The sequence below is a fragment of the Opisthorchis viverrini genome, assembly GCF_000715545.1.
Source record: "Opisthorchis viverrini unplaced genomic scaffold opera_v5_84, whole genome shotgun sequence".
Taxonomy (NCBI): Eukaryota; Metazoa; Platyhelminthes; class Trematoda; order Opisthorchiida; family Opisthorchiidae; genus Opisthorchis; species Opisthorchis viverrini.
The window spans coordinates 1,106,051-1,133,181 of record NW_008751741.1 but is presented as its reverse complement, the minus strand read 5'-3'; the positions used below and the strand labels follow the sequence as shown (position 1 = coordinate 1,133,181).

The 27,131-nt window shown below is 43.8% G+C and overlaps 1 protein-coding gene across 1 annotated transcript; it reads left to right on the top strand.

Moving 5' to 3' along the window:
* Positions 1 to 1,666: 1,666 nt before the first annotated feature.
* Positions 1,667 to 25,553, top strand: T265_13622 (hypothetical protein; the record flags this gene model as incomplete). The annotated part of the gene is made up of 5 exons (XM_009169740.1): positions 1,667 to 1,733; positions 5,989 to 6,681; positions 9,343 to 9,642; positions 21,138 to 21,286; positions 25,335 to 25,553. Coding segments are annotated over 5 exons (1,428 nt in total), but the record flags the coding sequence as incomplete, so codon positions are not given.
* Positions 25,554 to 27,131: the final 1,578 nt, after the last annotated feature.

Genomic DNA, 27,131 nt, shown 5'->3' with positions numbered 1-27,131 from the left:
TTGAATTCTTTGAACTTCATAACCTAAACTGTCAACACTATACCCTTTAGCAACTTAAACCACTAACTTATTATATGCAAGAACCCCATGTGTGTGAACCCAACGCTAACTTTTTTGTTACATCAATGATGACTGGTCAGCTTGGGATTGGTGTGATTGTGACCAGGCACCTACCATGGCCCATACAGAGGTTGGAAGATAGGCCTCTGATGAATCCTTATTATGGTAACTAGAGGAAGTCATGAATAATTCATTGTTTTGTGGTCTGAACTCAAGCATATGCTGTTTAATGCCTCTCCGCTTACCGATTGATAAGACACCATAGAAAAGAGATAATCAGAATGACGTTTCATCTTATGAGGTTGGGCGGTCATCTAGGAGCCAAGAAAATTCCCCCGTATTATTCGAGAAGAAAACAATGCCAAGAAGCTGATGAAGTGGAATATTTTACATTAAGGATTGTTTTCTCTCGGGTCATTCCTCAAAATAATTAAATTTGTTCCAGAAAAGTGTTTGTGGCTAAAACTGAAAAAAAGAAACCCGGTGATCTTAGTATGTTTAAAGTAGATAAAGTTATTATAATGAGCTAAGGGATCCCAGAACTTTGGCGAAGAAGGGGTTCTCAGGTTGATTCCTCGGAGCTGGTTGTTGGAGGTAGGAGATACTAATCAGGCTCTTGGAAACATGGTCAGATATACTGCCATGAGTAGTGTGATTATTTGTTGTAGGAATGTAAGGAAACAGTACTTTCTGATGTTTGTTGGAGAACGTGCGTCTAGGGGATAGGTAGGGTGGTCTCTGTTGAAAGGTGGGCCTTGTTATGTGAAAATTCATCCGTTTTCGGCCTATTTTGACAAGATCGCAGAGAACTGGCCTTAGTAGCCGAAAGAGAAAGTCTACCAAAATGAAATTAGCTTCAGCCAAGAAGTGGCAACATATGTCCGTTAAAGTTAGTGACATCATGTGAAAATAAGGGGTAAATATCTGACCACATGAGCGATGGTGAGATATCACGTGAGTTTAACTTAAATGCAGTTCACAGTTTGGAGTAGGAAGTCTGTAGGCGAAAGGTTCGCCAAAGATACTTCTTGAAAAATAATTTACTGTCATTCAGAAGTTTTGATTTCGCTGCGTACATGTTTGGATTTAACTTGCTTTTCAAAGTTAAGTAATTTCCGGATCTTCTTCGAGTTTCTATAATGAGTTTGTGGTGTGAATGTGGAAGAGGCTTATTCAGAGGATCGTCACCTCTCCTTATCAAGGGCAATATCAGTATCTCAGGTTATACGGATGGCTGTTGCTTTGTTCACTGAGCTGCGCAAGTTGGTTGGAAACTTTTCGCCACTAACTTGGGCAACATCAACAGTGTGTGGGAAGCAGTGACGAGTCCAGTGTTTCGGGCTGTTGGCAGGGAGCAGGTGGCTCTCATCCTCACAGCATACACGCCGATACGCTACAATGCACCGTTACCTTACGATAGCTTGGTAACGAGACGTTTACAATAAAAGTATCAAGCTCTGCGAACACAACAGCCAAAGCTCCCTTCACTATTTGTCACTCCAGGATCACAGAAAATCCTCTTGTCCCACCAAACACTGTCATATGCATTGTTTCCCTATCTCCCCTGACCCTGAAAGGTGAACTGAGACCGCCGAGAGGATACCAGTCGGAGGCAGAGGGAGGACTGAGCTCAGGCTACGCCGGATCCGCATTAGATGTACCATCTAGTCAAGGTAAGCGAAGAGTCAATTGCAAGTAACTTCTATTTTTTACACATATTCTTTAGAAATTGCCCTCAGTTGGAACTGCTTATTTGATGAATCATTTGGACCGTGAATGCTGTTGACTTCAGCCATAATCAGTGTGGTTGGTTCATTTAAATGCTAACAATGAACTCTTCTTTATGTGTACTTTCATTTGAATATTAGTTTCTAGACCTGGTGTTTGTTCGAGCGTTGTTGAGAACTTTATAAGAAGTCCACCATCATTCAGGTCGTTGCAGTTTGAGAAACAAGAACATTTACCTAAATCAAACAGAACTAATGAATGAATGGTAAAGTACCACTGTGTTTTGTAGCCCATGCTTCAGTGACTTGTGTTCATCGGTTGTGTTAGATACGTCGAAAATAACTATAGCTGCGATTGGGCTTGAAGACTAGTCCAGCTACATCGATTACAGAATATCAGGAGTTCTATTTGGGGTCGTCGTATACAAGAAGAGGTTAATTCATATGGCTTGTATAATAAGCTGGTTCTGTAAACTTTGATGTCAAGCAAACTCACTCAAACCACCAAAAAAGGTAAGGCTTGTAGTTCAGAGAACGAGAATTGACCTTTGGCTTAGAGGAAGTCGTCCGTTCGGGGACCACATCCACATGCTGAACATAGATGATGAGGTTTTTTTAGCTTAACAATGATGTTCCCTAAAAACAGGGTTCAAGCGATACGACAGGGCGGCGACCTAACCTTAGTCACGTGGCATCTATTGGCTCAGTCTAGTTGTGTTATTTTTAGGCTAATGATTACGTAAAATGGTGACCAAAGTGGAGCTGATTTTAATAAAAGTAAACGAGCGTTGTACAGGCGCGAGCGCTCATGTGACCAAGTAGTCAAGTGATACGATCATGTGACTTATATTCCGTATTAGTTTTTAACCAACGACGAGCTGAATCTCTGACCACTGAATTTTATCTCCAGTGAGGCTACGTTGCATCCGAACAGCTTTATTAGGGATGGAGAGCACAGTGCTTCTCGGCTTTTCACCATAGATTGGCTTCACTTACTGGACGAAATCTCCACAAAAAACCTAAATCTCCTCACACTACCCACAATGTATCACCAGCACAGTGTCGGCTTTTCACCATAGATTGGCTTCACTTACAGGACGAAATCTCCACAAAAATCCTAAATCTCCTCACACTACCAACAATGTATAAGCAGCTCAGTGGAAGAATGAAATTCACCCCTCTGAGTGAAACTTGCATCTGAGAAGTCGTTGCTCGAGGAGCCAGTCAACACGTGTGACCACGTGATGTGGATCCCGTGAGTGAAGGATGAGCGGCGCTATATCCTGTCTAAGTGCGAGTTAATCACACTGCTGATCAGCCGCCGTGGCCAAACGGTTAAGTGTTCAAACTATAAGCTAGGAGGTCTCGGGTTTAAGACTCTGCGGAGTTTCGTGAGATGCGCACTGGTGATGATTTCCAATGAGGGTGAAACAGCTGTACAGTGCTTCTCGGCTTTTGAGCATGGATTGCTTCACTTACAAGACGAAATATCCACAAAAAGAGATGGAAAAGCCTAGTTTGGCATAATCGATTCTGGGTTGACTGGAAGTCTGATCTCGACCCGTGTTGAGACAGCCTGACATTTCAGACCTCTCTCAGACGCGATGCTTTACATCAACCGATAGAATTGTGTTGCAAACACAACCACTACGATTAGGATTCATGGACGTCGAAGCCTTATAGATTCAAGCTAGAAAAAGAGGAACCCCAAATGAAAAGCTCAGATAATCATTTTGATGAAAGATATTTTGACGTGCTGCATTGTTGAGACAGAATTCTTACAGCGGTAACGTCGTGCTTTGCGATACGGGCACGCTTTAGGGTAGACAAGCAAAACACAAATCGACGGAAAGGTCAGCCGGCCTTGTGGTGAAGACACAAAATCTGCTTCAACGTAATTGTCGAATCATGAAGAAATACCATACAGATATTGGCTGACTGGTGAATCAACTCAAGGAATGCGCGATGCAAACTGTGTTTGGGATAACAGACCGGATTAACGGGCACAATTTTTAAGATAAATGACAGCAATTAAATCTTCAGGATGATGGCCTTTGTGCTCCCAGATGTGAGGGAATATGGCTGTCGTAACCATTCGCATGCTCTACATACATGCTAAAATCCGTTCTACAACACGGTCAAGGATCCAACTCTACCTTCCACCATGGAAATCCTTTACCCAGTGAAGCTGCAGCAGAAACTGTTCTCATCTTATGTGGTCATCAACCTGTGTGACGGAGGGCATTTTTGTTGATCTACATTCTTCTGTTGCCTAAAAAGCATCACCTAAGTAACACATAGTAGTGTAACTTTGTTACTAGGTTGAATTCTCTTTGTTCTACGGAACACTCACAAATAAAGTCTATCAAATAAACCGGTTTAGTGCCAGGCCTAGTGCTTGGAAACATCAAAACTGAGAGATTCAGCTGGGTTCCAGGTGAGTCTCTCGCAAAACCAAATTAGTTTGCAAACGAGTGTACTCAACTGGCTTAGTGTCAGTTTCTTAGGGATGCTAAAGTTACAGAAGTTACACCAAGTGGATGAGTGTCATAACCTCACTCTTTAGTTGTTCACTGTGTAACTCCGTCGTACGGTGTCTTTCCTGATGCATCCAATAGGAAAGCTTTACTAGTGGGAAAAGTGTTGCGCCTGCGTGGAAGAAGGGACCGCAACAGCAGCGAGCAGAATATCTACGTATGTATAAGTCGATGCTAAATACTGTAACTCTCACAAGACAAAATGCTGATTTCACAACGGTAGATTGAGATTCCAATCGTCTAAAGTGAAACGGTTGTCTCAAGAAAATGTGTGCGTCCTCTTCTTGAAGAAAAGATCTGTTATCGGTTTACTGATGCCCGCAGAGCGATTTTTCGTGTGATGGGCGAACTGTTTTAAGAACAAGCTGGTGAACTGGCTTTGAACCTAGGGAGCAATTTACATTCTACAGCTAGTAAAAATGTATAGTTTTCAGCAAAGGCGCATGCAAGAAGTTAAACGGAACTGCAGGCGGTGTAACCGGAGGAAGGTTGCTGACTCAGAGAACTGTGTGGGAGACCTGTTTCGGATACCGGATTGGACGGCCTCTTTTTTCCCTGTTTTTCCACAAACAGGTCCTTTGTCCTCCAATGTCAGGTATGTAGGAGGACAGAGGTTACGAGAAGGGAGGGTTTTGCGGTGGCACTGTCGGGGGAATTTCTAGATGTGATCTGAGGCTAACAAGTGGCTCGAATAGCCAGACAGTCTGTTGGAAATTGGTCTCAACGATGAGACAAAGGTGATAAAAATACAATCGCAGTACCTATTCCAATCTCCATTTGACTCATGTAAAGGTCCCGTTTTTCCCAACTAGCATCATTTCTTACAGCCACCAACTTCACTTCGCTACCATCCGCACTACTTAATTGGAATGCAGGAGGAATTTACTGTGCCCATGAACACAACATCTTACATCTGACGGTCAAAAAGACACGCTATTTCATGACCCGGTTATTCGTTGTTTATTTCGATACTTTAGAATCCACCATCATTTTTGAGCTTTCAGAAAATTCCCGTATTTTTGGCATCCCAAAAGGAACTTCATCTTCCTAAATCCAGAAGGCTCTTCTTTTTTGTCAGGATGTGCACTCTACTTAAGATAGAGACTGCTTCATTTTTGTAAAGAATAAGGAGAGTTGTAAGTTTTTCATCTTCTCATAAGCTGATTTATTCTATTGAGGGTAAAATGCGATCTCAAAGTAAACTTACAGTATTTCGAAGTTTATGAATACAATATCACAAAGGAAATTAATTTAGAAGCAAACTTACCTCAAAAGGCGTTTGCCATTGCACGGATCTAATACAAACGATTTTGATGGACTACTGAACAATGTCTCCTTTTAGTACTAAATACTGAAACGATTGCCATGGCAATCACCAGTTTTTGCTTTTGTTTACCTAAATCTTTGTCGATTGGTGTGACTTGCTTAGCCTTCCAAGCCTCACCCTAGCTTTCGGTCGTTTTCGAATAAGTAATCACAGAGGGGATGAATTCATTCATTAAAAGCCACGGGAGTCTCCAGCCGAGTGTTTTGATAAGGATGTCCCAAAAGTATCATCCAGCATTGTTCCTACATTTTCTTCTCCGGTAGATTTCGTATCCGATAGTTTGCATTAACGACCGAAGGTTATGCGTTTCATGGGTAATTTTGCTACTTTTTTCCAGGCTCAAAAAGGGTGTCTAGGAGGACGTCTATAGTAACTTCCCCCATTCGATGTCCATCACCATCTCCGTCTGACTTCTCTTTGGATGAAGGGAAGTTTGAAAAAAACGCAGTCTCAGCAAAGAAAATCACACTTGATCTTGTTCCAAAGGAAACACTGTCCATGACGACACCGGAACAAGTGGATGGTGGTCAGGACGATACTGCGGAGGCTAGCCAAACAGAAGAAGTCCTGAGTTCCGAAGCCAGCTGGCTTATTCAGTGGGCATCAAAGGGTGTATGGCATCACTTTGCCTACTACATGATCCCGATTGATGTTGACTCATGGCCCAATCTATCAATAATCAGTAAAATATCCCAAGTACTCAAAGTTCCCATCTTTGTCATATTTCGACTCACTATTCCGACCGTGTTCGAGGAACTCACCGACGAAGCTGAGATCCTGGTAGACAGAGGTGAGCTAGTGGAAGTTACCCGGTCTATGGATGCAGTAGTAGAGGAATCGGAGTCTGGAACGAACACATCGCTGCCACGTTGTTCATCTGAATCACTTAACAGCGATCCGGAAAAAGGAGGTGATTCTGTGGAAGATGTACCGTTTGAATTGGACTTGGAGGCGATGCATGGATGGTGCAAACCATTGAACGTTGCCCAGTGTATTATCGTTCCTACTTTATGGCCATTGTTGCTCACAAGTAAGTGTGGTTTCAAGTTTACCGATGGAATTCATGTTATGAAATCTATGTGTTATGTAATTTTCTACGTTAGATCAGTCACATCAACAGATTGGGAAACGTTGTTGATAAATACGGATCAATCTCGCAGTTCTCCCCCCTTGATCAGGTCCTCAGAGAACAAGTATACAAAAACAGCCCAAAGACACGACCAGATTAGTAAGCTTGGTTGCCATTCTAACCCATCTGTCTACTAGATTTCAGCTTTCTAACTAGAGAGGGTTAAAGTTATTCATACTCTTTAGAAGATATCGAAATTACCGAGTAAAAATATATAGCTGATGCCTGGAGGGTTCTTCAGCGCCCTGTATCTCAGTAATTTTGTAGTTTTGAGCTTCCATGAATTATAGTTCCGATAGAAAAACGACAAGAACAAGTTTTCCGGATGAAGAATTGTTTTGTTGACTGCAATTTAGAGTGAATGACTTTTGTCATTTCGCGATAAACATCCATTAGATTTTACCAGATTCTTCAACTATTTGAGCGTGTTCAACCTCAACTACAGCGTTGCACATCTCTTGATTCCATGAACAAATGAAAATCAGTTTCTCAGATGCCTGAGCATTGCATTACTGTTAGATCTGATGATTCGCCAATCTGTGGCATCTGCTGCCGACCTGCTCCAGTGCCCAGTGCCTGAAAAAAGATTCACGGAAGGGAACACAACAGCTATATTCCGAACGAGTGAGTGCGACAGCGTGAGTGCATGCGAGTGCGAGAGCAAAAGTTACAACGGCTCCACACGATTGAGAGGGGACTTTCTGACATTGATCCAGGCTGTCTGATAGGCTTTATTGAACACTCGTCAACATCGATCGTGCCTCTATGAAATGCCTGAACGCTGATCACATTCGGTCATGCTTCTTTGGCGTGCATGAGGACTCATTGGCTTTTGCTGAATCGATTGAGTGATTGACCAGCCTGGATGCTTGCCGACTTTCCTGTTGAGATTTTGGTGGAGCAGTAGGTTCCGGGCGTTCTGAGGTTACATTCAGGAATCTTACCTTCCTGATAATTTCTCCAGGGTACATTGCCTTGATGTGGTGCATGACAAATTTATCCAAACGATAGTGGGACTTCGCTGACTGTGGTTACCTCATCCAAAGCACAAGTCATATACGTGTTCAAGCAGTTGGTATCAGCGTAAAAAGAAGTGGGAATGAGTGCTGCATCACTGGTAAACCTCAAGCAAACTAGGACGTTCAGAATGGATCCACCCGCTTATTTTAGTCGACAAAAGTGTTCAGTGAGCCAGGGCTTAACTTGGGCGTCGGTTGGTGCACTGTGAGTATCACCGGTATGACAGCAACCTTGTGCCGCGTTTGTCGCCAGGTAGTCAAACTCAAGAAGGTAGGTATTCAGAGGGTGTGTGTTCAGCCACACGCTTTTGTGCACGAAGAGTAATATATAGTATCATTTTCTAGTTATGCGCATATGATTAAAAATTTTCGGGCCCACTAGTTGCCAAAATCTAATGCCAAAAGTCTGGATCACAGACCTTTTTCAGATTTATTCCGTTGTGCTGCAGCTTAGGGGTTTAGAAGTTAGCATTTTGTGGATAGAGGCATTTGGTTGCCCATAATCAAAGTCACGGAACTCATATTTGCAAAAGAAATGGGTCACAATGTTTTTATGTCACGTAGATAAAAATTGCCGTGCTGGCGCGAACCCCTAGTTCTTGTGAGAACGAAGATTAACACCTTGTGAACATTTCTAGCCTTGTTTGTTAGAGTGGCTCCTACAAGAAGCGTTAGTTCTGGGGTGGACCTTCCGGAAGTGGTTTTATTTGGGCGCTAATCCTTTTGGGGGGAGGTTGATGTGGGAAAATACTATCTACTGAAAAGTAGGGTAGGACTAGGAATTCATTGAATAATCGGCGGGTCATCAGCCAATCGTTGACGTTCTATGCCTTAAATAGGGTGTCGCACGTGACAGTTGCATAGTTGGAGCGCTAGAATCCAATATAGCGAGTGATGTGATCGAGTGCATCATTTTCAAAGTTTGTAGTGCCAAAGTTGTAGTTTCTATTTTTAAGCTGATGACATTCATGGGAGCGTAAAGCTTTAGGTTTCTGTAGTAGTTTGTCGCTTGCTAGCTGCCGAGCAATCACTTGTCGAGTATCTTTTACTACTCATGAGTAGCATGAAAAAGTTCTAAGTTTAGCCGTATGCTGTTCACTTACCCGATGCGGGAACTTCAAGGCTTGCATGACGCAGGAAACGCAGGTGTACATATGAATCGCACTCACTGCGGAAAAGCTTGGGGTCGTACAGTGATTTGTGGGATAGAACTACAGTATTCTTCAGCTGAATGTGAGGAATCTTCATAAAATTGGATCTTATCGAGGCAACTGAAGGCAATGGGATAAGGTGATCAGTTTAACTACTGATTTAAGCCTGACAGAATTCGCCATCCAATATGAATACTGGTTGCTGGTGTACGTGAAAAACCTGAAAAGTCGAAAACTTGATTGTGCCCAACCCAGGATTAGACGTGGTTCCATTCTAGTGCTACATTTATAGGTGCCAATGAGCGCTACTCTACGAACAACTCAGCAGCCACTTTTCACATTCCGTAGTACAGTATTCCATAACCACATCGACACATTCTGTTTGTTTTTAGCAAACGGAAAATCGTTCGGAATCTCCCCAATTGCGGGTAGTCAGGTGCCCGTATTTGTACCCTTCACACTGGGTGGTGTAGCAATCGCCGTCGCTGTTTACTTCACATCCACGTGGAATCAACCCCCTCGATTCTATCATCGACCATTCTTTGCAACACTGGGATTCGCTACCTCAATTATTTGGATCTACACTTTGGCTCACGAATTGGTGAATCTGTTGGAAGCGCTTGGAATCGTTTGGGAAATAAGTGAAGCTATACTAGGAGTGAGTGTGATGGCACTGGCTAGCTCAATTGGAGGTGAGTTTTGCGTTTTGTCTTTACTAATCCCGAATAAGCAGCGGGAACTCACACATCGCATACGTCAGGCGAGTTGGACGCTGAGCTGCGGCGATCAAGAAAGACAAATAGTTAGAAAGAAGGAGGTGTAAGGTTGCGTAGATCTCACAACTGTCCGACATGAATGATGTCGAACGGCAGTGATGGGATGCATTATGGACTCGCCGATCTATGCTTGGCTTGTTATCATTTCGAAAAAAATGGCTGTGAAATTCTTTGCTCAGATAACATGTGAAAGCAGTTTATGAGGCATAGATGTAGTGCATGTGGTTAAAATTTTGAGCCAAAAATTTCAATCATTTCCTACTTGGACCGCATGAAACTGGAGCAATCAGACGTGCGCACACGAAAACCTAAATCAGTAGTACTAGGTGACTAGTTCTTATATATCTCAGACAAAATGGTTGTAATGATGTGCCAGCATCGGGCCAAAACATTAGCATGAGCTAACCAAAGCTGGACTATTCTGGGCGCGATGTTTGATACCACGTATTGCGCATGAACTTGTACGAATATTTCTGTATGATTGTTCCCAGTATATCTCCACTCCCCGATATCTATACATACATCGAGTTAAGTCTATCGCGCACAGCACAAGACGAAGTGTAAGCTGTAGGCCGATGTGTTCATCGTTGCGATTGTATGTCTCACTGATCCAGCTTTTATCTGCCACGACCACATCATCCCCATGGTTGCTGAAGCTGGGCGCTGACAAACTATGGGTGCACTGATTTTCCCATTTTATCTACTCTTCCGATGAGCCGATTCATGGACAATCGTTCGATGGTGCTCATCTAGACGTGTGGCTTTATTACGTCTAATCTAATGGTGATGGTAAGGTGGACGTGGAAGCGAGCCACATCCAATCCAATTTCATTAGCCAAGTCCACAGCACAGATTCGTACCAGATGTTTTCACATACCAGTGAGAATCAGTAAAGGAAATCCGTAAAAAATTAACCTCGCTGCATCTCCGCTAGACAATGGATTCTATCTGAAACAGCAACTGGCGCAGTCTGGATGGTCGTGGGAATGCTCCTCAAATTAACCATTCCCCGTAACTACCCTGTCTTTTTGCCAACTACTCCCATTGACATATTGATTTAATTTAAACGGAAGGTTCAATTGAATTCAGCTGAAACTCTCGCCCATGGCGGGCATTTTTATTTGAATGTGTTGCACAAGTCCACCTCACGTTTCAGTTGGTACCATGTCTGAGATATCGCAAGACAGCGCAAGATATTGCCTAGACGCGTAAGACACTCCTCATAAGGTTGTGTTGTCGAAGATCTTTCACCAACCGTATGAGTAGTGTGTTACGTTTGCCTCCTCTTTTCGTTACAAGCCACATGAAAGTGCGATGCAGCCGTAATTCTTTAATGTGAACATATCGGTGTGAGGTGACCACAGTCTTTCGGGTAAATGCATCAAAAAGCGGGGTTAACTTTGAGCCAATCATGTCTACTGCCCACGGAATAAGTGGCGGAAATAATATACCCAGGTATTGAGGTAGTTTCAAATTCGAAACAGAGATCTTATCGCACGAGTGGATCCAGCCAGTGCTGAAAGGCAGTGAAGATAGCAATGTCATCCTTCCTTGGAATGCATCAAAAAGTGGGGTTAACTTTGCGCCAATCATGTCTACTGCCCACGGGATAAGTGGCGGAAATAATATACCCAGGTACTGAGGTAGTTTCAATTTCGAAACGGAGATCTTATCGCGCAAGTGGATCCAGCCAGTGCTGAAAGGCAGTGAAGATAGCAATGCCATCCTTGTAAAGACCAGTCACCAGTACATATCTCACAAATATCCAGGGAGATTCAAACACGCGATTTCCTTCCTGGTAGCTTGGCCACCCAGCATCCGGTGACCAGTGTCTGCTTAGAAGTAGAGTCAGACAGGATACAGCGCCATCGTTCTCTAATCACCCAGATGATTACAAGTTCAGCTCGAACTTCCTCTACTGTTACGGATACAAACTCTCTCTTCTGGTGACACACGGCACTTTGAAGCGAATTTATCAATGCATGGTATGTCTAATGGAATGTGACTGTAAGAGTCGCTTACAATCAGTTTCGCAGATGATCTCTCAAAACGTTTGCTTGAAGCACACACTATATGTGGGTGAATTTTACTGCTCTATTTTTGTGAAGTGCAACGTGAAGCGAAACTACAATCAACAACCAGATAAAAAAGCACACAGGGAGATGGAGTATACAAAGCATTTGAGGCATATGCTTACGGCGTGGTGAACAAAGGCAGTATACTTAAATTACCAACCACACTGTCAGGCATCATCATTTTGCAGCAGACACATGGTGAAGAGATAGACTTCTGGTCGTTTGACGGAGCCTCCACAAGAGCCTATAACTAACTACTCATGAGCGGTAGATGTTGGTACACGGTGTGGCAAGATCTTCAAAAAGCTGTCAGAGTAAGGACTACAGCCCATTTTCGGCAACTGGTTCAAGACCGAAAATATGCAATTTACAATTAATCTAGTGGTGGCTGATTAGATTGCGATCGATTTGTTCATCGAGCTTGGCAATCAGCTAATCGACATTTTGTCCCCAGTTAATGAGACATCAACAATGTGCAGTTCAGCGAGTGTTTCCTCCTTACCTGCCTGAGTTTAATTTCGAAGTTCGGTGACTGACCATGTGGCTGACCGATCGCTTTTTGTAACCTTTTTGACCCGTTCGCGATTTGTACTGTCTTGTGACGTGTGTATCTCATACTCCGTTGATTTGTTGGATAGCGCTTTTGGGAGTACAGGTCCGCCCTCCGATTTGTCCGTTCACGGTTTGCGTTACGTTGTTGTCCTTCTTCCCTAACTTTGCATGTTCGGTACGGCAATTTCTACTTTTGGTAGTTTTTCCTTCGGTTTGTCCGTTCTTGGTTTGTATCGCGATCACATCTTGAGTCTGATTGGCTGGTTGTACTTCCTCGTTTGGTGTAGTTTTTCCGGTGTTGTACAATTTGTTTGCGCTTGAATGGTCAGTATTTTGCCTCACTTTGTTGAGGCCACGACACCAAATTGCTACATAACTTTCGCGCTAGGCTGCAACCATGGCAGTCTCGGCAGAAGCCGATTGAATTTCAAAAACTGATAGGACAAAAAGGGTTCCCGTCGGGCGGTCACTTCAAACTCCAACAAACCTGTCTGATGGGACGGGCGCTCGGTATTCATACAATGGGAGTGAATTTTCGAAAGCTACTACGTGTACCTCATGGAATAAAAACAGACAGGCAGTTGAGTTCAGAATACCCGTACAAACGTTAGTCGTATCTGGGCGTCTCGGGGTACCGGTACTCCACCAGAGGTATGATTGCTTCAGTGGACAATGCAATTCGGTGAGCTGCAAAAATACGGTTGTAGATTAGGATGAGTTTTGGTTTGAGCACATACGCAACAAAATGGAACATTATGGCGTAAAAAGTTTCATTCCACTTGCAAGGGTCTTGCAGCCAAGAGCACTGTGCGGCCAAGGAGACCCGATGGGACGTCGAGATAGGGATGCTTATCACGCTGAAGGATCTAGTGTACGACGAAGTGAGTTCTTACAAACCATTTCCTAATGCCGCTGCGTTGTAGCCAGGCCAAATTATTAACGCTATGCTATTTCGGCGTTTGTAATAGGGACTAGAGGTGGAGCGATCAACCTTTGTTCAGGAAGGTTTAACTCACCACGTAACACTGCAACAGTAATTGTGTTTTGCTTTTTCCCGAAGACGTCAGACAAGAGCGCTAAACTGGCAGCCGACTCATTTACACCGCCAAAGTGTGGGAACGGCCACAGACGAGCAGCGCGTTTCACCAGCCAGTCACAAATGAATCTTTTTGTCAGCTGAAATATTCGCTCATGTTCCCTCAGGCTTGTTCTTGCTAACGGATAGATCTTCACACTTTTACCAATAACATCTCGACAGCCTGGCTGGCTGATAAGTGACAGTAATTACACTGTTTTCCCTTGGGGAGAAAAGCATATATTTAGAGAACTTGGTGGTATTTTCCCTTTGGTTTTGGACATCTTTGGGCAACAGGAATACTCTCCTCGAAAGGATATTTTCTAAGAGGAGGCTTACTGTTCGGTGATGGGCGGAAACTGGATGACCACGCAGGTCTCACTATGAATGAATGCTTATACAACACGGTCTGAGAGCAGGAATCGGATATTTTATGCAGTTTTATTTACTGAGAATTGCATCTGGTTGAAATCGTCGAGTTAAGCATGTGTAATAACCACCTGTTCATACCGCACTTATGGTAGTTCCAACGCACCTGTTATCTGACCTAACAAAGTTGTGACGGACCTCCTCTTAAGAGGTCGGGCGACTTATAGGACCAGTTATCCTTTAAAATCCTGGAGGCAACATTCAATCTGTCGCCATATGCTTTGTAACGTTGGCAGTATATTTGTGCTGTGTTTGGCTAATGGATACAGATCATGCTCGGGTTTCAAATCCTTGAAAAACAAACAAATCTTTGGAATAAAATTATGGGAACATTTGGATCTTTCACCTTACGTTAGCCCAACCTAAAGCTGTAACCTTGTCGTGGTTGTTGGGCATTAGTGCTGTAATGATTCCACGGGCTACGCTGCCTGGAACTTCATCCTACAAGAAGGCCAAAGGGGAGCAGTCAGACCAAGAGCAGCGAGACCCCGTACTACGAATAATCCTGTTACGGGGCGGTCTGAGGGCAAATTCGTACTGTCATCTGCGATAGGAGTCTGAAGGCAGTAAGATGTTTCCTCCAGGCGGCTTACAGCGATGCTGCCCTGGGGAAAGACGGGTTAGGGAAGGTCGCCTCTAAGAGCTGCGCACTCCGATCGCAAAGCGGTTGATCGTAACCGCCGGCGCATTATTCATTATGGCCGAATTACTTTTAAAACCAAAGGGCGCCTGCTGAGCGCCGCCGCATCAGGAGTGAGACAGTGATGCCTTAATCCCTGCGCCCTCTGGTTAGGCCAACCCGCTACGGCCAACCAGGTCAGGCTACTGAGTCATCAGATCTGGGAGTGGTCCCCTAAGAAAACCCTACTGCTCGCTGCGGGTCAGATATTTGAGTTAGAGTGTACAGAGTGGGTCACTGAACAAGACTCTACATCCTCTCACTTTCTTGTGGGTCAAACTTTTGAATCAAAGGCACAACTAAATCATATTCGATGTATACTGTGTACGTGTTTGTATGCTGTGTTGTGGTGTTCATTGCTGTCTGCCCGACTTGCTGAAACAATGACCACAATAACCAACACCACAAATGACCACTGGACATCGTCAAGATCGCTAGTCCTGACTGATGCCAGGTAATCCATGCCAACATGCAAACGAGGACGATGGAGCATACAAAGCCAAATAGTGGAGAGCCTGAGGAAAGGCTGAGAGCTCCAGTGGACATCGAAAGCTAGGGAAGTGAAAAAAGCATCTGATAACAGAAACAACCGTGATACGATCGGCTGGCCCTAGGAAGGCAACAGTCAGCGAAGTGACAATTGAAAAAGGTGGCTCACTAGTTCACTCACAAAAGCACCAACTGGAGAGATTGGCCGAACACTTCTTTGAACACCTTAATCGGCCTCCTGAAACGCAGTCTGTGAAGACAGTACATACAGGTTAATGGAATGTAAATCATTACTTGCCTGTCGGAAAAAGAAACAAAGTGCGAAATATCCGTACTGAAACGTGAGAAGCCACCAGGATTGGATGATCTGTATCCTGCCGCGTTCAATGAAGTCGGAGAATCCGCCGTCATCCATCTAACAAAGCGATATGGATTGAAGAGAACGTTCCTGCAAAATGAGACACATCGACAGTCCATCTTTAAAACGGGTACGCTGTGTGAAAACCACCGTGACATTAGCCCGGAAACGGTGGCATCGAAGGTGCTCTCTAGTCTTACCCTTCGAAGTTTGACTGAAGAAAGCGAGAGAAAGCTCCGCGGGAACCAAGCTGGAGTCGGACCTGTAAGAGGATGCGTTGATCATATTTCCCTGGACAGCTGTATCAGTTCCGGTGGCCTCGCGAAAGATGATATTTTCATCCGTGTTGGGAAGGCCAGAACAGTTTCCGTGAATTTACATGACTTGTGGCGTAGGCGTGACATCAGCTTCTCTGTCAAGGGTCGAGTTTACAATACTGCGATGCGCTCCATATTACTATATGGATCAGAAACCTGGCCGCTGCGCGCTGAGGACGTCAAAAGACTTTCAGTGTTTGACCACCTATGCCTTCGGAGCATTGCCAGATTTTCTGGGAACACCTAACCAGCAATACTGAAGTACGTCGAACGGTTTTAGGGGGATATAACTCACTGACCACACTGCATAGGTCGCGATGGCTCGGTCACGTGTTCCGTATGCCAGCTGACCGGCTTCTTCGAAGGGCTCGTTTTGAACAATCACGTGGAGAGTGTAAGCGAGTCAGGGAAGGCCAAGCAATGACTTGGCAGAGAATTGTGAAATCCACAACCAAGAAACCCAGCTGCGCTGGTCGTTGTCGCCTCCCTGGATGGGGAGCCCGAGACGGGACACATCGATGGTTAGAGACATTGTTAGACAGCCCAGTCGCTCAATGATTGGTGCTCCCGCATCCAATCTACCGCCTTTAATGTATTGCTCCCATCCCAATCTCTCCGATTAAAAGTCCCCTGACAACACTGTACTTACGCATCAATTACATCAGCACCCAATTCCAATGTGCAGCCACGTACCCCGTTCCTCAAAATATCGGTTAGCAAAAGTATGACAGCTGGAACTACTGCAAGCCACGCACGAGCTTCTTACAAATGATGATGGTGATGAGTACACGTTGGTTACTGGCTGTTCACGTATAGTTTTGAACTAGGACTGGACAAAAGTTGAAGATTCCTGCCAAAAGCATGCTTGAATTCCACTACCTTCTCTAGGTATGTCAGCTGATTTGAATCTTTGGACCTTGGCACTAGTCTGACAGCTCGTAATGGTTTTAGTATACCGGACAATGCGGAAAAACCGTACAGAAACTAAGCCGACAACCTTGAGTGTGACTCATCGCTGTCGCTGTGGCTGTGCTGTACGTGTACATAGTATTTTGGTAAAATAGTGATGTAAGGAACTCTCTTCAGATACAACGCACAGCATTTTGCTGTTTTTATCAGAATTCAGTTTGTCCGTCGATGCCTTTTTCAGGACGGCTGATTTTTCGGCTGTGTGGACTTTGTACGCTACACTTCATTTCTTGATAAATTGGGATTTTCGTTTCTTCCTGTCTGGTGGAAAATTCCCATGTTCATGTTATGCGAGCGAATCTGAACTGGCATTGGTGTGAACTTTTGATCAAGGTCAACTTTCACCTTTCTTGAGTAAGATTTCATTGGTCAGAGACTTGCTTTCGCTTTTCTCAAAGATTTAGAATGGTCAGAATTACAGCAGCCTGATCAATCGATGCGGCTATTGGCAGAAAAATAAGAGTCTCCACAGTAATAGAGTTGCAGTGGCTCAGAGAGACGCTATTCTTTGAATTGGACCAGGATGATGTTCCATTCAGATTTAGAAATGCATATGTGATTAGGTCAGTAAAAAGCGTTTCAGCTTGGTGTGATTTGATGTGCTCTGACTTGTACGAAAGGTTTGTTTGTGCTGAAATTTGTGTTGCTACAATTCGTCATGTTACCCGCAGACGGAGAACATGTTAGCCATTCAAGGTTAGGTCAGTTTGTACGATATGGGCCCTGTGCCTATACAAGGTTGGGCATATCTGATGCTAGCTAATAGATTAGGGTTGATGGGCGGGAAAAACGAATAAAAAACAGAACAAAACAAAAGAATAGACAGTTAATGACTGAGAATAGCAGAACAGATACAACACTACCACAGGCGATCACTTCTGATCACTGATGTAGTGAACTCTGTATATTCCACCCCGACAGTGGGAATGCGCTAGTTCGTCTAGGACTCCTTGTCGTGTTTTTCATGTTCCGTCCCAGGACAGGCATTGCCCACCTTATGATATGTTGCACTCAGAACCCGTTTTTGCTGTCAGGTAGAATTAACCAATCACCTGACATACATCACAAGGCTTAGCCAACGTAGCTGGTCAGCCTAATCGACACATCAGTTTGGCAAACAGCTGATGTGTCGCTCAAAGCTATTCTTTGTGCTTAAGCATTGTTGATTCGATGTTCCCATGCAATGCACCAGCTGCAACAATGATCGTAGAAAAGAGACCTTCCCTACTCGTCCGAGCAAAGTGAACGGGGTTTTACAAGCGTGAAACCCTGAACAGAGGTTAATATCACTTCGAATTCAGAGGTGTCTAAGTTGAAAGCGAGTGAGGCTTTCTCTCTGTCAGCGATGCCACCTCCCAATATTAAGATGAGTTAATCTATCCATTATCTCTAGTGGTTCTCATGTCACGATAAACTCTGGTGCTGTAATCACCAAATATGGCTATGTAAATTTATAGTTTGAAAGCAAGAAGTGCATACACAATCACATGAAAACAGTAATCAGATTATTGAATTTAGGTCGCGTGCTGATGGAATCTGAGTACACTGAAGCGATAGCATTCGTATACTGCAGGCTTCCATCGTGAAGAAGTTCCACGCTGGGACTTAATTATTAACTAGTAATTCCTTCACAAATTTACAGAGAAAATGTGATGAGAGACAACCACGGCGAATGTCAGCTTTGGTAGTGAGCTCAGGAGAAGCTCCTAGTAGGTCCTCAAGCATCTACGGGTGTGGAAGTATACGGATTAGAGGAGTGTGGTGAAAAAGAACCAGACACATTTAAAAGAGACGCTGTCACAAAGCCCCGGCCAGGAAACTGAGTCAAACGCTGATTTTGGTTCTAACAGAACCAGAGTCAAACGTCTGTATGTGTGGGACCGTTAGAGAATTTGTCGCAAAGTAAAAATGAATCCAAAGTTCTGACGCAGCTTCTCTCAGATGCTGGCAAGTCTGCATGGGATAATACTTTTGAAGAAATCAGAGAAAATGGTTACCAGGCCGACATCCGGACGTTGATCATATTAGGATCTAGCAACTTTTTAAGGACAGGAATCTACCACCCTTACACTTTACTTGAATCCAAACTACCCTGCCAACTGTTTTTTTGAGGCTCTGTGCCACGAGGAAAGGTGGTGAAAATAAAAATGCATCCATAATGACTTCATCGACCGGCGTTTCCCTCGATCCGCGTTACACACAAGTTGAAGATCGGTGCGACTGTGTCTAATCTCTCTTGAATCTACGGGACAAGCATCAATTCAGGAATCCTTTCACTGAGTGGTATTGTCAACTCGATGGAAGCACTCCTTGTCTCTCCCGGGTCTAGAAGCACTGTGGAATCCAAAGTGAATTGCTTTCAAAGACGCATACAGTTGGACGTTTCAGATTTCGAAGCAGTCTTCATTCGGCTTGCCTGCTTGGTTCCAGTTCTTTAGTCGCTAAACGATTGCCGCCGATAAACTTACTTGACAACTGCACTCCGCAGGCTGTGAATAGCAGAGCGCTGAATGTTTTTCACTTCGGATTCAGGGGATTAGGCTGTCGGTTGCGAGCCGGGGGGTTATCTGACCCAGTACACTGGACTCACGAGCCTTAAACACAAGGCATTCAACTCAACAACTAGATCAGCGATATTCGTGTACTCTGTCATCTGCGGAACCCTCAAAATTTTCTCGTCAAAGTCGTCTTTACATTTTCACTTCTGCGGTAGGGTAGGTTTTATGATGCAATAACAAAAAGACTTTGGATTTGGGATCGTCAGCTGTGGAATCTGACAGGCTCAGCCTGTCTGACTGCACATAATCGGCCATTCAGAGGATATTAGATTGAAACCTGATAACGCTGAATGGAATATCCTTCATTCCTATGTTTCTTGAACAGATGGTACTTTAAGTTGGTCAGACAGAAGAAGGAACTCTTGTTAGGGATCTCGAATCTCTATTTCAAAAAGGTCTTACCCACAAGTCAATTGGAGAAAGCAGGATTTTGTCCCGGCGCCCTGTTGATAACCTATTACTTAACAATCTGACTCAGTTGACCTGTTAAGACCAAGGCCTCAGGAAAAATGCATAGTTCGGACCAGCGGTCACGAATAACCTCAGGGAGATGGAAGCGTTCAGTAATTAAGCCGGTCACTTATAACCCGCCTCTCCTTGAAGAAAGAGAGTATCGTTTTCATATAAGTGAATATACTGGTTGTCGCAGGAAACATCTTATTGCCCCCACACTCCTATCACAGAGGAGTGCGCGAGCTCAATATCAGACAGTTTCGCACAATGAGTACTCGTGGCTAGTGGATTAATTGTACTTCGTCTCATTGCTCTCCTCTTACTTTACTGGTACCTCGAGGAACGAGGACCCAGACAGTGTAGACCGCGAATCACCACAACACCGAAAAGTAAACCATAACATCAAGGTAACAGAATTGTACTTTGTCTCATTGCTCTCCTCTTACTTTACGGGTACCTCGAGGAACAAGGACCCAGACAGTTTGGACCGCGAATCACCACAACACTGAAAAGTAAACCATAACATCAAGGTAACAGCTGTTGGTTGGGAGCAAATTTTGATCGGATCCCGCTCGAATTAATGCCTAGAAGAGGCGGCCGGTAAAAGGCCAATCCAAAATGGTGTTTGCAGTTAATGGTAGTCACAGAATTTTTCTCCTAATAAGCAAACTTTACTCTGGTCACCGGTAATTCTGACTTACATCAGATCATTTAAACAACTCAAAGGGATTCAGACTATGCCATTCTGTGGATGTTAATAAAGATAATGCTTTCGTAGGGATTTTCCGTACGTGACCGTCATCTGTTGCTGTCGAGTAACTAAAAGCCCCATTCTCCCCCTGGAAACTCATAGCAACTTAAGCCAACCTTCGACAATTGTGGCTCCCGTCTCTACAACATACCTGTCCACTGCAGAATCTCCAGCACTTAACTCTCGATGACCTCGAAGTATCGTCTCGGTTTGATCAGAACAGCTACCCAAAATTACTGAGGTTAGGGATAGCTGGCAATGGACAGAAGACCTAGTCCAATGTTATAGGGAGTTGTGGTTACCTCACGCGCTTTGTATTCTAACAAAAAATCTAGTCTTCGGCCGGCAAACCCAGTTTTGATCGTAAAACACTGAAAGATATGACCTAGTCAGGCAGTTAGCAGTGTCTTTGAATCAGTGGTACTCTTCCCCCAGTATGTAGCTGTTTGCAAGATTTTCTAACATATGATTTCAAACCCCACCTATTGGTTTTGGAGACTGGTGTTTTCAACAAAATGGTACAAGCTACCGCGTCTAATCAGCAAATAAGAGAACTTCTAGAACCTCATGCCGCCATACCCGGATACACCCACCATTCGTAGTTGAGGCGTTGCCCTAGTTGATAGTGTTATCACGCTTGCCTTCTGTTTCGTCATGATGTATTGGTTCATACCACCTCCAATAAAATTTGCTCATTCTGTTTCAGATATAATGTCCAATTGCCTTCTGGCACGCAACGGGTATCCACGAATTGCATATGCGGCCTGTATTGGCTCACCACTGTTCAACCTATTGTTGGGTGCAGGACTGTCATACACGATCAAAATCAGTCGGAACAATGATAGCTTCGCAATTGTAAGTAAATTTTACGACGCGTTTGCACCGTCCCGTAAACCTTGCAAGCAATTACCAATACAGTTAAAGTATACCGTTACACTCGAGGGGTGGATTTTCAGAGGAGTGGTTCCGACTGATTGGCTTATCCAGCCGGAATTTCCATTCATACCCATTTGTTTGAATAGTTGGATAGTGATGGTGCTATGCTTAAAGAACGAGGTATGGGAACAACGTGAAATTCACAATGTCAGGTTTCGGTATGGGATAGGGGTGGAAATAAATCCGTTCTATCTCTTTATGATTCGCGTCACCTTAGAACACAAACGTCCTGAGGATGAAATCATTTGTCAGAAATCACTCGGGTGTTATGTGTTTCGAAAGGAGTTACAAGTGTTTGTAATAGGTTTATTCAAAGGAATAGTTTTTCTTCTTTTGAATGAAGTTAGTCTATGAAAATAAACTCCTTCGTTCCGGTTGAGGACAATAGCGGCAGCCAATATTAGAGGAGATTCGAATCTGTGCGCTCCTCAGCGCTGGTTGAGTTTTCGACCGCAAGTGGTTAGGTAGCACGGTGAACAACTCTGATGTAGACAGGATATCGCCCCGCTCACACCACTCATGTCACTTGACACGGTTTTAACTAGCTCCTCGACCGACAACACAGAATGAAAGCTTGTATGATTCATTGAGCTTTTTCTGAGCAAATGATTCGTAATTTGTGAGTAGCGAGGGGATGTCAATTGGGCCTGCATCCCACACATGGAGCTGACTTGTGCTGTAAGAAGTTACTATGCAGCCATTTTATCCTTGTTGGGAACCATCAGTATTGTGTGAGGTAGAGTGTCCATTGGAAATTCAGAACAGGAAGTGTGTTGACTCACAAGCGGTTTCACGTCAAGCGTTCTTGTGACCACCAATATCCTTTCATGTGTCCCACTACCTAAGAGATTTTCAGTTACACTTTCAAATGGATGACATTCCTGCACTTATAAATACGTCACGTGATAGGCTGGAAGGTTACCGCATACGAAAAAACCGATTGAAGTGCCGAACGGAATCGGATCACGTGGTTGCTGAATACTATTTGTTAGCAATACCGTCGGTGATAAACTGACACTGCTCCATCGACTGTTGAAATTGATTGATCCAGCCTGCATAGATTATTCGCCTTTTTCAGTGTAATTGGCCCCGGTTTGTTGGGGACCGTGTATTGTAACAACGGGCACCTGCTAAACTCGGTTACCAAAACTGATTTGAGTGCGGAGCTACAGGCACTCTGTTTATCTCATAGTATTCTGTTTCATAAATCACCAGTCAGTTTGTGGCACAATGTCTTCGAATGCATGAGGGTTTGCAGGGGTGTGGGAATGACAATGGAAGGTTATATATATATATATATATATATATATGTATAGAAGGGAGGTGCATGAGTATGTAGTTAACTGTTCTAAAAGATAAAGCCACATCAGATCAATTTAACAACGAAGCCATCTAAGGTTTCTAGAAGGCCCCAAATAAAGGAAGAAGGCCTTCGCTGCGGAGTTATTTATTAGAAAATGCCAACTGACCAGTTACAGACTATTAGACAGGGAAGCAAAACTCTCATTTGCATCTTATTTACAAAAACTGAACATCCATCTTCTCATGAAAGAGTCTTATTGAACTTTTCTGGATATTCATTGACTCCAATCACTCATGGCTCAAATCCAAGCGAATGCTACTTTGTATCTGTCATTAGGACCTTTACAATTCATCCTTAGGTTCCAGTATTGAGTCAGTCTGTTTCAAAAATTCCGAGTTGAACATGAAGGACAGCCAGAGGAGAGGAGAAACTGAAGTCACTGACTTTGAAAACTTAAAAACCTGATGCTTGAATCACCATCGTGTGAGTATGTGGGGGTTGGGGTGCCTCCTGACCTTATGAATGAATTTCTCACCCTAAAACTCAGTCAGTATTGCGTAGCGACCAGCCATCTGGATAGCTTTGGCCCACGGACCTAAACCAGATGAAATTCTCAACATTTATTTGAGAACTCGATTCTTTCTATTTTGATCCTTTCTTGAGATGGGTCGCCGTATAGGTAAACAAGCATCACGCAATCCGCCTATAGCATAGCATCCGACAATGATACACTAGGTGACGAATTGTCGAGTTACATCAGTCTATACAGCGGTAATCAAAGGCGAACTAGGGCGATAGATCCTTCGGTTTAGTATTCCTAACCTAATCGGTTTGGTATCTCTCGCAGACCTATTCGATCATGTCGCCCTGTTAGGAAGGAATTAAAGGAGAACACTGCTCTTACTTGTACAAAGCTTGTACACCCTGATTATGATTGCAGGGACTAGTCACGCTCAAAGACCTGCAAAGTTTAAATTAAGTAACTTTTTCGTGTCGGTAAGCCTGACCAGCTGCAAGTAACTGTAGCACCACTTAAGTCCAGTGTATGTTCAGAGCAGTTCAGTGGTTCATAAAACTTATGCAGCACACATGACCAATGTTTCTTGTATAGCGGTAGTCATTAAAATATGTTTCACTTACAGAATGATGCACAGAGCAATTGGAATATGACTATAGAATCTTTATGGGTACAATACTTTTGCATCAGATGGACAAACCACTAAGCCACGACAAAGACCTGGATTAGTAAACCACATACGGTCTCATCAAGTTTGGGTGTTTGTACGCTCCCGGATAATCGAACAGAAACTCTGCATATATGAACATAGTGGCCAAAAATAAAGTCACTTCAAGTTTAATATCCGCACGAACAAGGTCAAGTTTTCGGAAAAGTTTGCTAACAATCGGTAGATTTCTTCATCCCGGACTGACACTAGGTGAGCAACAGCAAGCAAATGAGTTTATGTATACCTCGACAGTTCAGCCGAAACTTAATGCACCTCCTAGAAACCTTCAGTGGGAGTTGTGTGGTGATCAGAATCTGTTGAAAGCATGATAAATGAACTGAAACCGGTCTTATCAGTTTTACGGTCTATCCAGACTAAGTGGTTTTTCGCGGTATTTATCAGACAACTGCTTCGTTGTATGACCAATCGGTGACGTTCTGCATGGACATTCGAATGAGCACACCGACGAATTGTTTGGAGATCGCGGCAGAAAATGAATAGGTCGTAAACCTGGAGTAGACCCTTATAACAGTCTGTGGAGTGAATTTTCAGGCCGCGAGGATGCAAGTAGCCAGCGAAGAAACAGATAGTCTATGCACATGGTCGTCCATGGTGTGGGAATTTCGGAGCACATAGATAACAATCGGCAGTTTTTTACTGGGTAACGTTCCGCTTTTGACATAAAAGCTTCATCACAACATAGATATCAATTGTTTGCTCCCCTGGCTTCACAGACCGACGTTTTGTGCCCATGTTCCCGTATGTCATTATTTCGCACTGCATTGTCTCCCAGCCGCTCCGCTTATCGTATAGCCAATCAACACTTCCACCTCTCACGCCGTCGATATCCACGTGACCAAGCACATGTGAAACTGACGTGCAAGGCTTTAAGGCCACCGGGCTGTGATTGGTGATGGTGGTTTATCCCCATCTTCGTCTGTGTCGTGATTCCGCCTAGGCCCGAGACATGTTTGCGTACGGACGCTCTCCTCTTATGGTCGTATGTTACAGCACATCCCTCCGATGCTACAGCAAGAACAATCTCCCGGTGTTTGGTTGCGGTAGCTTTGACAAGCCTACCAGAAGGCAAACCGGATGGAGGTTCAACCATCCTCACGAATTACAAGCACCGTATGGAACCCGGTTGTTTAAACAATACCGCGAGAGGTTTTGATTTTTAGCTATTCCTTTCAGGGAAACTACCATGAATCAAGTTGATTTTACTTTACTGCAAAGTTAGACTTAATTCGTGGTGTTGGAGTTAGTGAGGGGGTAAACATAGCTGCCGGAGAATGTCACTGTTGTCTCTTCAGAGAAGTCATCGCTTTTTAGGAGATAGTTTTTGAAAAAAATTATGTGGTGGGATTAGTAATGGCCGGTTATGGGGCACCTTAACCATAGATTCCATCACACCTGCGCTCGTTCTTGTCTTTTTCAGCTTTCTTTCACCCTCACACAAGCGGTCTTATTCTCCAGCCTTGTCGCTGTACTCATATGCAATGTGATTGTTGCACTCATTTTCAACTTCAAATTCCATCGCGCCTACGGAATCATTCTGATTTTCTTCTACGCAATTTTTTTCACAATTGCCATCCTCATCGAAGCGGATGTTATAGTATCACCAAAGAACTGGGGTCTTCTCACTGGAACGGAGTAGCATTATTCTGTTTTTGTCCGCACGACCTCCGAGTGTCCCCCGGACCACATCCCGTCGCGACTTTGGGACCTCATTTTATTCCTAATCAGACGACACGTTTTCAGATCCATTCTTATATCTATTTCAGTCAAACAAACAGCCCAACTTTTCTGTATCTTTAGATTTGTCCAGCTGTTTGTTCATTTTTTTAAATATATTCATGTGTTTATTCCTAGTTTGCGTCATGTTCTTACTGATGTCCCAGCAGCTGGTCAGGGAATAAAGGTGACAGCGTTTTTTGGGCAAGAACCGTTACACGCGAACTTTGGATTCCCTAACGAACAACTCCGTTTGTATCCAACAATGTAATCAACATTAAGGCGGCGAGCTGGCATCTGGACGAGTGGAACTGATGGGCGCACCATCTTGTCTTCAATTACAGCTTGAGGCACTGGAGATGAAACAGTCGATCATAGCCTTAGCCATTTTTTCCTGAACTAGATACATATTGTGAGGAATTTACTACGAGGCCAACACTGCACTCGATTTGTTTGTCACTATTACGCTCAGATAGTGAACGCTACGCAGCAGTGTGTGGAGTGATGGTACGAAGCTTTATAAAACTGAATCATGAGGCGGCCTGTTTGCAGCACTTTCAGTTGTAGAATACGATAAATGAGAGATTCAGTTGAGTCTCTCATGATTTTCAGATGAGTGTATGTCTCGAAAACAGTGCAGTTTGGGTTCAAGTAGATCATAAGGGACTGCGCCTACCTGATGAGCCCCAAGAAGGGCGAAACCGATCGTGGGCTGTCGAAGAGTTTTCAGCAACCTTGTGAGTAGTTTCCTTTATGAAAAAAATTTATAAAACATCGTTTTTTTACTTCAGAACAAAGAACTTATGCGAGAGAACGTTTTTCTTTTTGGTCCGGAGTTCCACTCGAAAAGAATACACCACACAAGAGGACGCGTGATAAAAATGAACTCGTGCTAGTGGCACATACCTTGCTTATTTTTATCGTTCATAGTCTGCCGACACGTCCATTGTGCTATGAATACAGCATGATAACTCTGTTGTTCTGGTGGTCAGATAAACCAGACAGCAACTTCTGAGCTTGCGACAGGTTCAAATCAGCAACACCAAAGCTGTCATTTCGGTAATGTGAGAACTGAACCGGTTCAGTCGGGTGCCAGTACTTACTAAAAAAGCGTAGTATAAAACTTCTTCCCCTGAGATGGGCTGAGCTCAATCACATACTCTGCTTCAGAGTACTTACCTTGAGACACACAATGAAAGAGCAAACTGCGGTATCGGTCTCATTTCATCCGCATATTGAGGTGAAGAGGGAGTTTGTTAGGTGTCACGTGTTGACCGTTCGTACAGCTTTCCCTTGTGAACTATCAGTACCAATTCAACACTATCGATGAAGCGTACATAACCCATCATTTTTTAACCTCAGTAGCTGTCGAAGTTAATCGGTACGTGTAAAAAGTCACAATTGATTCGCTTTGGCGGGTCAAGTCTGTAAAACATTCAAATTAATGTCGATAATCTACTGAACCCATTTATTTTACACCAACTTGGTTTTAGTGGGAGAA